This window comes from Podarcis gaigeae, assembly GCF_964106915.1.
Source record: "Podarcis gaigeae genome assembly, chromosome: 12".
Taxonomy (NCBI): Eukaryota; Metazoa; Chordata; class Lepidosauria; order Squamata; family Lacertidae; genus Podarcis; species Podarcis gaigeae.
In genome coordinates this window covers 25700937-25716267 of record NC_139688.1, presented here as the reverse complement: position 1 = coordinate 25716267, position 15331 = coordinate 25700937, and the positions used below count along the sequence as shown (strand labels likewise).

Here is a 15331-nt window from a genome sequence, read left to right as displayed (position 1 = left end):
AATCCATCTATATTAGGAAGGAAAACCAAGAAAATAATCCATGGGGTTTGGTATCTTGACAAACTATACAGCAGTAAGCCCTGGATTTTCAACTACTGATGACAGAACTTGACCACTCTATTCACCATAAATCAATGTTCTCTGCTCACTCAAGGGTGACACAGCTCAAAGCAGAAAAGAGGTCAACTTTTCAAAGAGGATGAGAGAGAGCAAGTCCTCACGATAGCAGCTAGATAATAACAGCTGACTCTCCATCTTTAAACCTTTCCCTTGATTTACAAATCAAGCTATTCTGTAGCTGCTGCATTTTATAGTTCCTTCATCTGGATATTGGGTTAGGCCAATCTTTAAGTCATCTTAGCAATAAAACAGAAGCCTGAGGAGACACGAGACACTGTAAAATTTTAAAAAGGAATGATCTGGCAAATGTATCAAGAATTCTATAGGAATTTAGCTACTACATAAAAGAATTATGTGGCACACATATTTTCCATGTTATCATTCATTCGATAACCAACAACCTGATCCTATGAGAGAATGCTTTAGGAAACAAGTATGTCAATGGGACTTACTCCCACTCAAGAATGACAGGATCACAGCTGTACTTTCATTCCACATTATGGTATAAATTTCAATTGCAAAATCATGAACATAGCATCACTTAGGCCTCTTAGCCTTACTTCATGGCCCTTCAACAAGTTAAGCAGCTCCTCACCTTTATCCATACAAATGCCATAGATGAGATGGGAAATCTCCTCCTTACAGTGTTGGACCACAGCTCCCATCATCCCTCACCACCGGCCAGGCTGGCTGAGGCTGATGGGAGCTGGAGTCCTATAGCATCTGCAAGAACACAACTTCTTCACCACTGTACTACAGTATCCCAAGTCACATTTTATGGGAACCTAATGGCAATATGAATTTTACGTTCACCAAAACAACAGGCATTGATTAATGTTTTGAAAACCAGCTAAAAACCCAATTGCCACAATACAGGGCACCTATGCAAACTTCATTCCCACTAAAACCAACAGGGCTTAAGTTTACCTCTCTCCCCATGATGGATTGTTACATTATTGTGTGTGTGAAATGAGAATATTAATACCTACCTGCACAGGGCAGGTCCAAATGAGTATCATTTAAAAACAAAATCTGGTAGATTAGCAATTTGTTTCAACTCATTGATCAGTTTTTCAATCATAATAGGAATTCTTCACACACACACACACACACACACACACACACTCACACGGACAGACCACTTTGTGGAGTCCCCAAGAAAGCAAAACAACAAAAGCAGCAGTCAAAAGTTCAAGAAGTCAAAGCAAAACTGATCTTGTCAAAATAAGAATCAGACCATGGGGGTTTTTTTTGGGGGGGGGAGGTTAAGAGTGCATAGTGCAGAAGGGAGGGGATGATTTATTCAGAAACAATGACATAACAGTAGTAAAAGGCACTATTGTAATCTATCTTTTATTGGGTATAGAACAGCGTCACTTAAAGGTCACTGGCCTTTACATGCATACCCACCAAAAGTGGAGGCAGGGACTGTTGCCATGGCACCACTTGCTTTCTCATCCTTATTACTGGTGGGATGTTATTAGCCTGCCTTGATGAAGCTTTTTACAAGAATAAGCACACACTCTTGCAAATGCCCTTGATGGTTTCATTACCAGCTACTTTGCAGTCAATCCTGCAGCAGGTAATTAAACCAAAACATGAACCCCACCCCTCCAAGAAAACCTCTAGTTTGCTGCAAGTTAACATAAATATAAGCCACAGCAGATCAGTGGCTTTTGAGAGGGTCTTTTTCTAAAAGATGCAAAGAGAAGCCTGGGGAGAAGGGAAAACATTCCGGCAACAATGAAGGATAGAAATGCACACGGGACCTTGACTAAATGGTGATTGAGCAGCTCTCCCACCTCCAGCACTGTTGTGGAAGTGGCAGGTTTACAGCACACAGGTGCATTTTGTGGGTGGAAGGATATGCAGCAAATAGGTTGGAGCTTAATGGGCAAAAATTGGTTCCAATAAAAATAAGGCCTAATAAGTGCTAATTTTACAGATTTGGCTTCGGCATCATCTATGCTCCCTCTAAACTTAAGGCTTTTGCCATATAGGACTATTTGTGCCGGGGGTAGGGGGCGGGGATGGATAAAATCAGCATAGCAAGAAATGAGAATCGCATATGGTCACCTCTGAACAGATGAGCCCAAAGCGTGACTAGCAAGCGACACACACGCTGCTTTTGTATTTGCAAAGCCTGCAAAAGGGCCCTGTGCAAAGACTACAGGATGGGCAGCTCTTCTGAAAGCCGCTTTCCCCAGAGTAAGAATCTTAATAGAGCCAGGCGGCAGAGAAGAGAATCTGAACCTTCGGGGGCAGGGGTTGTCGCTGCCAAGCTGGGTCCATAAAAGACAGCCAATGCCACCAAAAGAAAGTGTGTGTGTGTGTGTGTGTGTGTGTGTGTGTGTGTGTCACACAACCTGAAAGGCCACAGGAGCAAAACCAGCCACAATACAACAAACACCTGGTGGAGCAAAGCGGCAGCAGGAAGGGGTTTTAGCAAGAAGCGAAGCCCTATGGAACCAATAGTGCAGAACAGTTTGTCAAGGGGTCTTTTTTTCCGGGGGTGGGGGTGGAAATCAAAGGTTTGCCAGATGGCGCTTCTCCCCCACGTTTTTTGGGGGTCAGGCACCCCCTTCTTGCATAATACAGTAGATTATTTTATTTCAGGACCTTGTGAGTCCTGCAGTTGAACAGAAAGGCTCCCATTCGTCCTCATTCAACCCAGTAACCCCCAAATCGAAGCAGCCTCCAGCAGAAACATGCACGCAGAGGCCAGCCGCCCTAACACCAATCCGAATCCTCAAAGAGGAAGCAACTGGGGGGGGGGAGAGGGGGGAGAGAGAGTGAAGCGCCCATCACCGTGGCAGCATCGCGACAAGAGTCAAGGGGGAGGAGGGGACTCAAGACTTGCGCAGAAAAAGCCTGCGAAGGGGAGGCAAGGAGGATTGGGGGGGGGGCGGGAGAGAAGGCGGAAAAGCAAAGCGAAGCGTGCGGGAAGCACAAAGCCGAAGCGGAGGCTGCGGTAACAATAGCCTCCGGGGCGTCGGATTCCGAGCCAGGCGCCCCGCCGCCGCCACCACCACCGAGCGCCCCGCAGCTCACTTCGGCGGCGATGGGCGTCACGGCGGGCGCCGCCCCCTCGCGCCGAGAGAAGCAGCTACCTCCGGCGCTCCTTCTCTCTATGCAGCAACCCCCGGATCCCTCCAGCCGCACCCCCCCTCCGCCGTCCGTCCCCCCCAGCAATAACGCAGCCCGCCATCCCGAGACCCTCGCCGGGGTGCGCGCTGGGCGCTGCGGTTCGCCGTCGCCGCAGCACAAAAGCGGGCCCCCCTCGCACCGACCTTGAGCGGCGCCGGGCGCTCCTAAGGTTTTGGTCACCGCCTTCCACACGTTGCAGCCCAGCAGACACAACAGCAGCGCCGCCGCCGCCTTGCTCATTTTCCCCCGCCGTGGCAACAGCGGCCGCCGCCGCCACCGGGAAAGGAGGAGGTGGAGGAGGAGGAGGTGGGAGGGAGGGAATTGCCGGAGCCGCTGCCCAGCAGAAGGGGGAGGAGGAGGAGAAAGAGCCGCATCAGGGGCTGGCCCGCTCCGCGCCTCCCTCCGCGCCTCCTGCCGCTGCCCCGCTTGCCCTCTCCGGTAGCTGCTGCTGCTGCATCGTTGCCCCTGCGCTGCGCCCCGGCAGCATCCCGCGCGCCTTGCTCCCACCACTGCGGCTGGGTGGGCTGCGAGGGGGAGCGCGCGGCGGGTGGGTCTCCCTCCAGAGGCGTCGAGGCTCCTCCACCACCACCATCAGCTCCTTAACCCCTTCCTCCCTTCCCCAGGCTCTCTCCCCGGTTTCCAAGAGCGGAGTCCGGGGGTCGGAGCTCCATCTGCCGGCTGGCGAGGGGCTTGCTTCCGCCCGCACAAAAGCCCGCCTCGGATGGGGAAAGGGCCTGCCGCTGTTGCCCAGGGGAGGCAGGCAGGTGGGCGCCAGCCCCCGCCGGCCTCCCTGACCCTCCGGCAGGTCTTAGAGATGAGCCCCGCTATGAACCTGCGCGTGAATAGACATCGTTCAATGGATTCCTACTCTGAATGAAACCCTTCCCCACCTCACCCCAACACCTTTAACAGGTGAGGGAGGGGCATTTTGACACACACCCCGGTTACAGAAACGGCATTATTGATCAAGGGACCAACATTATCAATTGTGCTAGGTGCCAATTGAAAATAAATAAATGTTCAGGCCTCTGAATGCATTTACATTCTGAAGATCTTGCAGAAAAGTTCTCTTTTTGCAGTAGCTATAGTAAGCCAGAGTTTATGCTACACTCAACTTTTGACGGGGGAATGCCATCCGAAAACCTCCCTCTTGTAAAGAATAAAAAAAAATCTGGAGCAAAGGTGGAAAAGCTCCCGCCCAAGAGCCCAATGCAGCCCTGCTGGTCCTTCCATTAATAATAATAATTATAATTTTATTATCTGTACACCACTCATCTCACTGGGTTGCCAAGGCATAATCATTTCCCCTTCATTTTCCCTGGGCAGAGAAGCCAGGCAGGCTTTGGGGCTCTTATTTGAATCACCTTTTTAGTGGGTTGAGTTGGATCTGGCTTTTTATACATATGATTGTTCAGCATTTTAGGTTGTTTTTACTCTAGTTTTTATTCTTGTTTTTAATATTTGTTTTTTGTAAGTAATTTTTGGTCACTTTTGTGAAAAAAGCAACTAAACAATCACGATAAATTAACACTGCATGTTGTTACCATGCAGCAGAAGCACCATTAAGCAAACCTCTCCTCCAGTGCAGCCCTCTTCACCATCTAAAGATCCATTTGGATATTTGCTTTCTTCTTCCTCTTTGCAGGATCAGAACTGTAAGGAACAGGAAAAGTTCTGTGTCTGCACGAAGAGAAAATGGATGACCTAAGAGCAAATGCCAACAGTGTTGCATCACAGAAAACAAAGCTGTGCAATGTGCTCATGAAATCGAAATTACAAATGTGTGTGCCAGCTCAAGTTCCTGACCCTAGTTAACACATTTTAAAAAAACACACACAAACAACACTCACCATTAATACATTATCTGACTGTAAATGTGTCTGGCTGTTTTTGTCGAATTGGTGCAGGATGTCCTCGGTGTACGAAAAACGTATCGGATGGTTGAAGGGAAGGGTGAAATATCTTCTTTCAAAGCCTACTTTAAAACTACTGTTATTGTGCCCTGGGTCACATAAACAAGATCAGCACTAATTGCAGTGAAACCTTCTCTCTCTCTCTCTCTCTCTCTCTCTCTCTCTCTATCTCTCTGGCAAATATTTGTGGGAAAGCAGGTGCTTCTCTGGGAAGACTGCCCAGTATTTCAATTGCAGTGAGATGGCCACCACCACCACCATCATTATTATTTTATTATACTGCCCTTTATTAAAAGTTCCCACCTAGATCTCTAGCACCTGGAGCAGTAGTATCCAACATGATGCCCTCCAGATGTTGTTAGATTACATAAGGCAGCATCCATTATCATTGGCCCTGCTGGCCAGTGCTGATGGGAGTTGTAGTCTAAGAACATATTGGAGGGTGCTATGTTAGTTATCTCTGATGCTCAGCTTCCTTCAGTTACAATGAGGTAAAGGGACTCCTAAGGGAGGATGTATCATAAAGAAAGGGCATTCTGTTCAGGAGAGTCATATTTTTTCATCAAGAGCACAGGCAACCAACCAGAGTAGGCTTGCTCCATGATTCTGTGAGCAAGGCATAGAAATTTTATATAGAAAACCTAAAGACACTTACATGAGAAAAGTCTATAGCCTGGTTCCCGTGTCCATATCACAGCTTACGAAGCAGGACCAACCCTATCATTAGGCAAAGTGAGACAACTGATTTTGGGTGTCATGAAAAGTGATATTTAGCATTATTTCACTGTTAGAGATGGGAAGAAGCCATTGTGGGATTTTCTTGCCTCAGGTGCCAAAATAACCGGCTAGCCTACACATCTTGACTTTTTAAAAAGAGGGTATCTTCTGCTGTGTCTTGGACTAGCCCCATTATTAAGCCAAGTTAACAGACTCCATCTTCACGGCATTCCCTCTTCCCTTCTTGGTGCATCATGAGTCAACAGATGCCATGATGATTAGCCGCAGTTTCCTGTTACGTCTTTTCTGTGCTTATTTCAAAAAGCCACAGATTAGTGCAGAAGTAAGGAAGAATGGACGTATGAAATGAACACACACACAAGTGATATAAACAGGGAATAGATGGATCTGCTCAACTGAACTTAAAGTAAGAATGTGGGATGTTGTCATCCGGCAAGATCTATCACTGCTGGCAAACAGAAAATATCCACCTTGGTATAGCATGATTAAATTTTAATGTAATTATAAGCTACTAGCCTGACCTTTGCATGTTCTCAGTAAGGACGGCCTTTTTCTTATTTGATGTGCCAGCAAATCCCCTCAGCTGTTTTGGATGGTCATTACAGAAACATCCTGTATGATCAAAGACATTGCATTTATGGCACATGTGTTGCAGAGGACCACCATCATTATTGATTTCAACTTCTTATTTATAAAGTTGAGCAATCAACTGAGTTTTGTAAATAGAACATTGAGGGACATCCTGCATCTCACACAAACCCGATGTCTTTGATCTCACTTGATTTCCAAAGCTGCAGTCCTGTGCTAGACATACTGGGAGTGCTTTCCATTGAACTCATTGTTTATGAGTAGACATGCACTGAGCGATAACAGTGATTTCTGCCATTTCCACTTATAGTCTGATTTCTCCCATTAATCTGGGCCCTGCTAGGCCTGCATACTCAGCAGTTACAGTAAGTTTAATGCACACAGCAGAGCAGCCACGATGGATTAAGATGGATGATACTAGGTCATACACCTGTGTCATTTTTGTGTAAAGTTCCTTGGACCTTTGTGCAAACGTCTGCTTTAGGTGTTAACAGCTGTGACATTGGCATCAAAGTAAAGCATCACAGCAAACGGCCATGAAGCCAAAACAAAAGTGGGAGCTTCATATGCAAGGTTGGCCCATGCTGCTGCTGCTTTCATGGTAGCAGTGATCGCTGCGGCGCACTCCTTGGAGGCCACAACTGCCAGCTTCTTGGCAGCACCCCCACCAATGCCTCTTGGTGGCCTCTTGGCAAGTAGGAGACATTGCTGGTCGCCCATCCCCTAGGGAGGAAATGGTGGGGGCTGCCCTCTGGGGTTTCTTGGCCAACATGATTCAGAGTAGGCCTGTCCCCCCCCCCCATAACAGCCCCATAACAGCCATTGATTCCCACTTCTGGTGAGGTTGATTTCATTACCCCCCCCCAGATGTAGATCTTCACTCCACCCTTCTTCCTGATGTCCGTCTTCATTCACCCCTTCTTTTCTGGTTGGGTGGGGGTGCCATTCTGTGCCAAAATGTTTTGGGCTGGCCCTGCTCACATGGAATGCAGGGGGGCATCATCTTGTCCTTCACCTCAGGCAGCAAAATGTCACTGTCTGGCCTTGACTTCAGTGTCAGTCCTGCCATACCCTGGCACAAGGCCCAGCTTCTCCCCCAGCCCAGCCTTTTCCCTTTCCAAACACTCCTAAGTTCCCACTTAGTTCCCCTTAGTTCTGGTCCTATTTACAACATACATTTAAATCACATGACACCATCCCCAAAAGAGTCCTGAGCTCTGTAGCTTAATCCTCACAGAGATATAATTCCTAGCACCCTTAACAAACTACAGTTCCCTGGATTCTTTGAGGGGAAGCTACCTGCTTTGAATGTATGGTGTGGATGTGATCTCTGTTTCTCTCTTTCCCTGCTGTATCCACTGACTCATCCATCTGGCTTCAGTTCACTTACCTGTTGGCCTTGTCCACCATCCAGTCCATTTCCCCCTGTCCTGGGTCTCCTTCCCCTGCCTCTGCCTCTAGACCCCACTTCTGGCCAACTATCTCAGCCCACAATTTACATGGAGACTTTTGAATTATTGACTTTCAAACCTACTACGAAGCCTACGAACTCAGGCAATCACTTAGTCGCATATAGGGTTGGGTACCGATGCAAGACTATGGAACCCAGCTCCAGTTCTTGGAAGCTGTTTTGTTACCATTCTTCAAAGCATGTACACCATACATTTAAAGCAGCCCCCGCAAATGAATTCTGAACACGGTTTTTACCTTTCAGTGAGCCGCAATTCCCAATAGCCTTAACAAACGACAGCTCCCAGGACTCTTGGGAAAGACATGCTTTGAATGTGTTTTAAACGCAGAGTGTATGCAGCCATAATTCCTAATCTTTTTAAAAGAGCAACTTTGAAAATATCAAGAACGTGGGCCAATAAACGAGCCCTTGCTCTCTCTTCTTTAATTCCCATTCTAAACCCCTTTTTCTAAGGACTGAAATCAGTGCAAGCAGCTGGTGGTGGCTTGGACAAGCAAGAGATTATATAGACTCAACAATGTGTTTCTTCATAACCATCCCTTTTCTGAACAGCTGTTGACATTGTCTTGTGCAATACTTGTCTTTGATGATTTCAGACACATCAAGTGTGACATATTAGCACTAATCCCGAGACATAGTCTTCAGAATATTATGCACTCACTGATTCTGAATAATTAGTTTCCATCTGCATAGTTTACAAGGTTTTTGCTTTTTCTATATTAAATGTATTAATTAAAATCATGCGCTGGAAATGCTGAAGGACAAGGGGAAGGAAATTTCACCTGAAAAGTAGTCCACAGTATGGATTAGGGAATGGAAAACGGAGTTCACTAAATATTACCAGTGCTTACCTTGACACCTGCTGGCTTTCACTAGTGATGGAGAACCCGTGGACTCCAAATTGTTCGACTCCATCTTCCATCAGCCCCAGTCAGTATGAACAGCCACCAGGACTGATGTGAGCTGGACAATATCTGGAAAGCCACAGACTTCCCACCTGTATTTCAGAACAAAGTCACAATGGAGAATGTCACATTTCAAATACGTTTATCCAAATTCTGAACACTTTTATGTGAAGTGGTACAAAAAAGGGTTTTAAGGACATGCAACCATCCACTAAATATGCTGCTGCTTTTTTAGATATTGTAAAGTGTTCTTTCTCCCGTTGTTTATATTGTGGATTTAATCTCCTTAGATAACCTTGTTGTCGATATTGTGAGCCAAAGGAAATACTTTTTTTGGGGGGGGTTCTTTCTCTTGCTTAAAGAGACTTTGGGCTGTATTCAACTAACTTTAACTCAGAGTAGACCTCTTGAAATGAATGGCCATGACTAACTTGGGTCCATTAATTTAAGTGCGTCTGATTTTAGTAAAAGTTGGTTGAAGATAACCCTTTTATATACAAAAAGTTGGATACATACATATACTTTAAGCATAAGTTACTCTCTCGTTAGTTTCAATTGGCATACTCTTAATTTACTTAATTTTGATTCTCTGGTGTGATGATGAGCAAAATCTTAGTCCAACCTGGCACAAGGCAGCTTACTGTACTCTTGATTTCCACACTCCTTACTTCTACCTAAGCAATATTATTTATTGTTATTAAGAACCTTAATTACCCAACTCAGGCCACATCCTATTTTTTAATTAATGGGTTTAAATAATATGGTTATTTGATATTGGTTGTAGATGACCCCATAGCTTGAGGACTCTGCAAAACTTTATTCACTCCTTGTCACAAATTATTATGGAGTCTCCTGACACCAGACTACATAGGGACTTGCCTCTAGGATAATAGACTTTTGACTCAGCTGTGATACCCTGTGTTGGTCTTCCCATTTATTGCTTATCTTCTCTTGCCAGTCCTTATTCAGGTTAGCTGGATTCTGTGACACCTGTAACTGCTATGAATTGACACAAGGCACTTTCTCTTCAGTGCACAGATATGATGAATGGCAAGAACACAACGTTGAGAAGTTCCTTCCCTAAAAAAAACTTATTGTGATATTTAGGTAGTTAAAAGGTTGCGTACATCAGCTGAACTCCAACCCAACCTAAATTGGCTTATTTAGACCCTATCAGTAGTTCAGCCAAGTGAGCAGTAGATGGTGATAGTGTACTTTCAACAGATTTTAAATGAAGCAATGGTAATGATACCACTCTTTCAAATGTGACTACTATCGGTCAATGCGTATGACATTATTATCATGAGAAGTAATAATTGTTGGGAAATATCTGGCATTATACTGTAAGTACTTATTACAGCAGGAGAAATCAGAAATGTATTTGCGTTGGCTGCCTTGGAAACAATTGTTTTCTGCTTCCCTTGTAAATGCTTTTTTTGAATGATCAGGAAATTTAAGTTCTTCCAAAAGTAAATGTAGCCTTTGAAACCAATGCATTACAGATGTATAGAAAAGGATGGATCAGCCTGTCGCCAGTTCATTTCAATTCACATGTGTTCGTTCATAAGTTGGTTTTGTCCTGTTTCCATATTAATCCACAACTATTTATTTTTTAAGAAGCAAAAACTTTTAAAGCATCACATTGAGCATTTCATTGGTTGCCCTCAGTCTTTTTGCACTGCTCTTTTTGGCAGAACATATGCATGATTATTCCGAAGTAAATCTTAGTTAAGACTGCATACAATCCTATGTACACATACTTAGGTGTAGAAGAGGCAAGCAAGATTATGTTTCACGTGTGTTTTTATTAATTCTTATTTGAGGGCTTTATCTTTCCTTTTCAAACTAAGCATTTTATTTCATGCATTTTATTTTAAACACAGTATGGCTGCAATCCTTTATTCAATGACTTGGGAGTAAGTCTCATCAAGCTCAATAGGATTCACTTCTGGGCAGATGTGAAAAGGATTATACAGGAAGCCACTTTGATTTAATCTGAAATGATTCTGAATTTAAATCTTATAAGAGTCTGTCTTTTGAGGAAGAATTCTCATGACACACATTTTTTTTATCTCTCCCCTACCTCAAAAGAGTTTTTTTTGGAGGAATATTTAGCATGGTGTTATTTGTGTCAGTGGAGACTTCCACAGCACCTTCCACGTAAGTGAGTGAGTGAGTAAATAAAATGTCACAAAATGCTGCTGTAAGGATACTACTTCTCCGGCAGATGTATTTGAGAATCAGAGCCATTTGTAACAATCTGTTACTGTACAGAGTCCTGTGTCATATCTCAAAAGCATTTCCTGAGATTAACAAATGCAAAATGTCCAGCAAACCTTTCTTTCTTTTGTCCAGATAGCACATGCACTAACAAAGAGACTCAGCAGAAACAAGAGAACAGATCGTTTTATCTCTGGGTCGGCATAAGGAATCAATTTTGTCCTATTAAGTCATGAATAAGGAAGCATTTTCATGGCTGAATAAAATTCAAGTCCTAAAGGTGGGAGTTTAAGACTCTAGGTAGAGAGTTCCTGTGAAACAATGTACTTGAGTTTGTTGCGTTGTCAGGGTAATACAGCCACCGCAATGTGGTTTTCTCTTAAATTAATAGGCAATCCTTTCATGAAGGTCAGTGCTTTAAGGCTGTGGTAAGGTTAGGAACATAGGAAGCTCTCTTACACTGAGTCAACCCATTGACCCATCTAGTTCAGTAATGCCTACATTGATTTCTTTCTGAGGAGATGCCAGGGACCGAACCAGAAATCTTCTGTATGCAAAGCAGATGTTCTACTACTTCCTAATGAGGGGTGTTTGAAGGATTATCTTATCTTACTATACTATATTTGTACTTGCCTGTCGTCATGCTGGCGACCCAGTGAATATGTACAGCCAAGTTTAAACAGTGCGAGGGGAGCCTGAGAAAACCCAGGTGGGTGAAAAAAATCAGTCCACTTGTTCTGGAAATGAAACCCAGCAACTTTTCCTCCCAGAATAGAGGATCTGGTGAGGAATGGCATCAGTGTTGTTAAAAAAAAAAAAAAAGGCAACTCCTGCGTACCTTCCACACCCTGATTTCCAAAAGCCACAGGCACTGACCAAGGGTGGCCCATCCCATTTTGTCACCTGAGGTGAAATTACAATGTCCTGCCTCCTGGAAGAATGCTCTCAGCACTGGCAGAAGCACAAAAGCCAGGGTTAGCTTATGTGGACAACAACTCCTGTCATCCCTGACTTTTATCCATACTGGTTTAGGCTGATGAAAGTCATAGTACAGCACTGTCTGGAGGGTACCATTTTGGCTATCCTAGATATAAGCATCATGACTAAGAAGGACTCTGTCAAATCCAAGATGGCTGCCATTTTGTGTTGAGAAGACACGGTAGATGTCTAGCTAGCCTATGAAGTATTTCGACTGAAGGACAGCGTAGACATTTCTACCCATAGCATCAATAACATTTCTCTCTCTTTGAGATGAGTGGGGGATTTGCTTGAACGGATTTCTGGACTTTCTTTGAAATAGTGCTATTTCAGTACTCAGTACTCAGACACTGTAAACTACTGTGCAGCATTTTAAACGTTTCTGCTTTTGACCCCCCCCCAAAAAAAAACTTGCCTGGAAGATTAAGGACCCCTTCAAAACAATGTATGATGGGGAGGGGATGTATGGGTGGAGGAGAGGTTGGGAAAATTTCTCCCCATGAACTTCCTTTACATATCTTACAACCCAAGTCCAACTCTGAGGGATATGAGTCCCCTGTGCCCCAACACATATTGTTCAGGAGGGCGACATGACACTGCATAGATGCTATTTTGGGGTGTGTGTGTTGGGATTCGCAGGATGATGAGTAAGTCTGCAGGCTTCAACAGGCTGATGCAATACTCTGTGAAGTGCTGGGTCAGAGTGACTCAGCAGGAATGTGATTGGCTATCACCTATTTTAAAAGCAAAGCCTGTTCAACAGTAGTTGTGGTTGTGTGGTGGTTGTGCTGTAGTGTGGTGGTGCTGTGATGGAGAGTATTTGTTTGCCTTAAGGAGCAGGTACTCTGTATGGGCTGTTTTTGTAAATACTTGTATATAGCTCACATTAAAAAGACTGCACTGAAAAGAAACTTGGGGCTCTGAGTGTTTCGCTAAAAAGCGCTGTGAGGAATTCACAACGGGGGGGGGGGGGGGGGACATGGATGGCTGCAGGGGAGAGGGAAGGGGGAAATTCCCCCCGAACTTCTTTCAATTAACTTACCTTAGGATCCAAGCCTTCATAAAGATTTATGATCTCAACAGCAAGTTATTTCTCGTGTAAACTATCTCATCTGCTGAAATACTTAGATGAATGGAAAATCTTGTGTTTGTGTGTCACCCTCCATTCAAAGCCAGCAAACCTCAGCTTACAAAGAGTTCTAATTTTAAGGTGAAAAGTCTCTGTAATTAAAAAAAAGGCCCTTAATTAAGTTTAGAAATTTTTACTAGACTTCCTTTCATGTGACCTTTCCAGCAGGCTTTTAGTTCATCTGGTGTGTATGTGTGTTTGTTTTGTATCGAGGAAAGGCATTAGTGATAATCCATGAAAGATTTCTCCAATGGATTGTAAACACACCCACACCCCTCAGCACACCATAACAGGGCATGGCAAAAACAGCTGAGCCAATCTGAGGTACCATCATAATGGCTAGTACATAAAGTATTCATTCCAGAGACTGTGACCAATGGACAACTACAATGGTATGATGTAAGTCGGATATGTTTTTGCATCAGATCCAAAGTTAAATGATAATTTGTGGCTGACAGCATCCAGCTCCTAATCTCTCTGCATTAGTTCCCCTGATTTTGCATATGCAGCTGCATCAAGTTATGGGTCTGTATGTAAGGAAAAGCTGCTCTCAAAGCCCCTACTGGGGGCACAGTTGTGATTCTGGAAGTGCAGAAGTTCAACATGACAGCCCCATAGCCACATCCCCAAGAACAGTCCAAAAATGCAGGTGGCTGTGGTGACATACCTACCCACGCCGAACAGCAGCAGCACATAGCAGAATAACCAGTTGATTAGGTTTTACATGACTTACCGTCCTGTACAGAGTTCCCCAGGAGTAAACGCCATGCAACTCAGTTGGGCTTCCTTTTTACTGCACAGGGTCAACTTGCCAAACATACTAAGCTTCAACAAGTGATCTCCAGGCAGCTGAAGTGCAACTGCAATTTGGAAAGCAGACAGCATTGCAAAGAAGTAGGAACCCCATCAAAAGAAAGGGGGGGAGTATCTAGCCTCTGCTCAATTACTTTGCTCATTTTTTGACTTCCTCAGTGCTTACTTGCCACAAAGTTGAAAACCTTGTTATCACCTCATTCACTTGCCAGAGCAAGACATGCCAAGGGTCTCCTTGAGCCCAGAACCAGAGCTGCAGAGCAGTCCACATTTACTGAATAGAATACAGTTCGCCTTTGTGTCTTGGGATGCTGTCTTGTTTGGAGGAGTGGAGACAGTAGTAAACAGTGAGCTTGGACAAGGTAAGAGGGAACAGAAAAGCATCTGAGCACCTGAGAGATGGGACTTCACATGCTGAAAAATATGTGCTGAAATTGGAATAAATCCACTAATTACATATTAAGAATGATAAAAGATTACAGCTATGGTGGATCACTGGGATTACAGGGTCAAACATTATGGAGAGATATCCATCTGTCTCACTGTCTATCCATCCATCCCAAACAAAAAACAGCTGCTTGTGACTGTTATGAGGAGTATGTTTGGGACAGAGTGCACAACCCTTTCCCTACCGTTCATTTTCTCTCTCAAAAGTGCTCCCAGCTGCTTTTCCCTCCAGAGAGGGGGAATAGACCTTCTGTTGTACTGAATCATCTTTAAGTAAAGACCTGTCTTAATGGCTCCTGATATTAAGAGAGATTATGAGTGCTACCATTTGACTTACTGTTAAACTTCAAAATCTTAGCCTATGGTTTACCAGGTAGTACAGGGGTAGCCAATGCTGTCAACTAAAACTTTGTCCACGGTGGCTGTGGCTGATGGGAATTATAGTCCAAAACATCTAGAGGACATCACATTGGCTATGTTATGTACTGAGTTGAATAGGATCCAAAATGCAGCAATCTGATTGGTCCTAGAACAATAGGATCCAAAATGCAGCAGTCTGATTGGTCCTAGAACAATGCAGCAGTATGATTGGTCCACAGGAGCCACCCAATCCAGCTCCAGGTAGAAGTGAATCCACAACCTGATTGGCCTACAGGAGAATCCCGGAATTAGCCAATCACGTGCAGCCCATTGTGTAAATAATGTATATAAAGCAGATATTGTGGGGGAACTTCCATTCCTCCTCACCACTATGAGCTGAATAAAGAGCATGAAATCCACTCTCAACTCTGAGTATATTTCAGGCTACTACTGGGATAGTGGCTTGATTTCTTGGTTAATCAAAGAATTTTTCAACAAAGTG

At 44.4% G+C, this 15331-nt stretch overlaps 1 protein-coding gene and 1 long non-coding RNA gene across 5 annotated transcripts in view; both read right to left on the bottom strand.

The window, feature by feature from the left end:
* The window catches only part of FAM171A1 (family with sequence similarity 171 member A1), a 70205-nt gene extending 66330 nt beyond the window's left edge, over positions 1 to 3875 (bottom strand). Inside the window, exons 1-2 of one of the 4 annotated variants that reach the window (XM_083704756.1) lie at positions 3714 to 3873; positions 3411 to 3600 (exon numbers count right to left, since the gene is read on the bottom strand). In XM_083704756.1, the coding sequence (XP_083560882.1) occupies positions 3411 to 3507 (97 nt within the window). In that variant the 5' untranslated portion in view covers positions 3508 to 3600; positions 3714 to 3873. Of the gene's footprint in view, positions 1 to 3410 lie in introns of all 4 variants that reach the window. The other 3 variants (XM_083704755.1, XM_083704757.1, XM_083704758.1) reach the window with 3 other exon arrangements.
* A 2572-nt stretch (positions 3876 to 6447) lies between these two features.
* Positions 6448 to 14361, bottom strand: LOC310828131. Its single transcript, XR_014556705.1, has 4 exons — positions 14189 to 14361; positions 13123 to 13301; positions 8829 to 8974; positions 6448 to 6530 (listed from the first exon to the last, which is right to left on the bottom strand). It is a non-coding gene; the product is annotated as an uncharacterized lncRNA (long non-coding RNA).
* Positions 14362 to 15331: the final 970 nt, after the last annotated feature.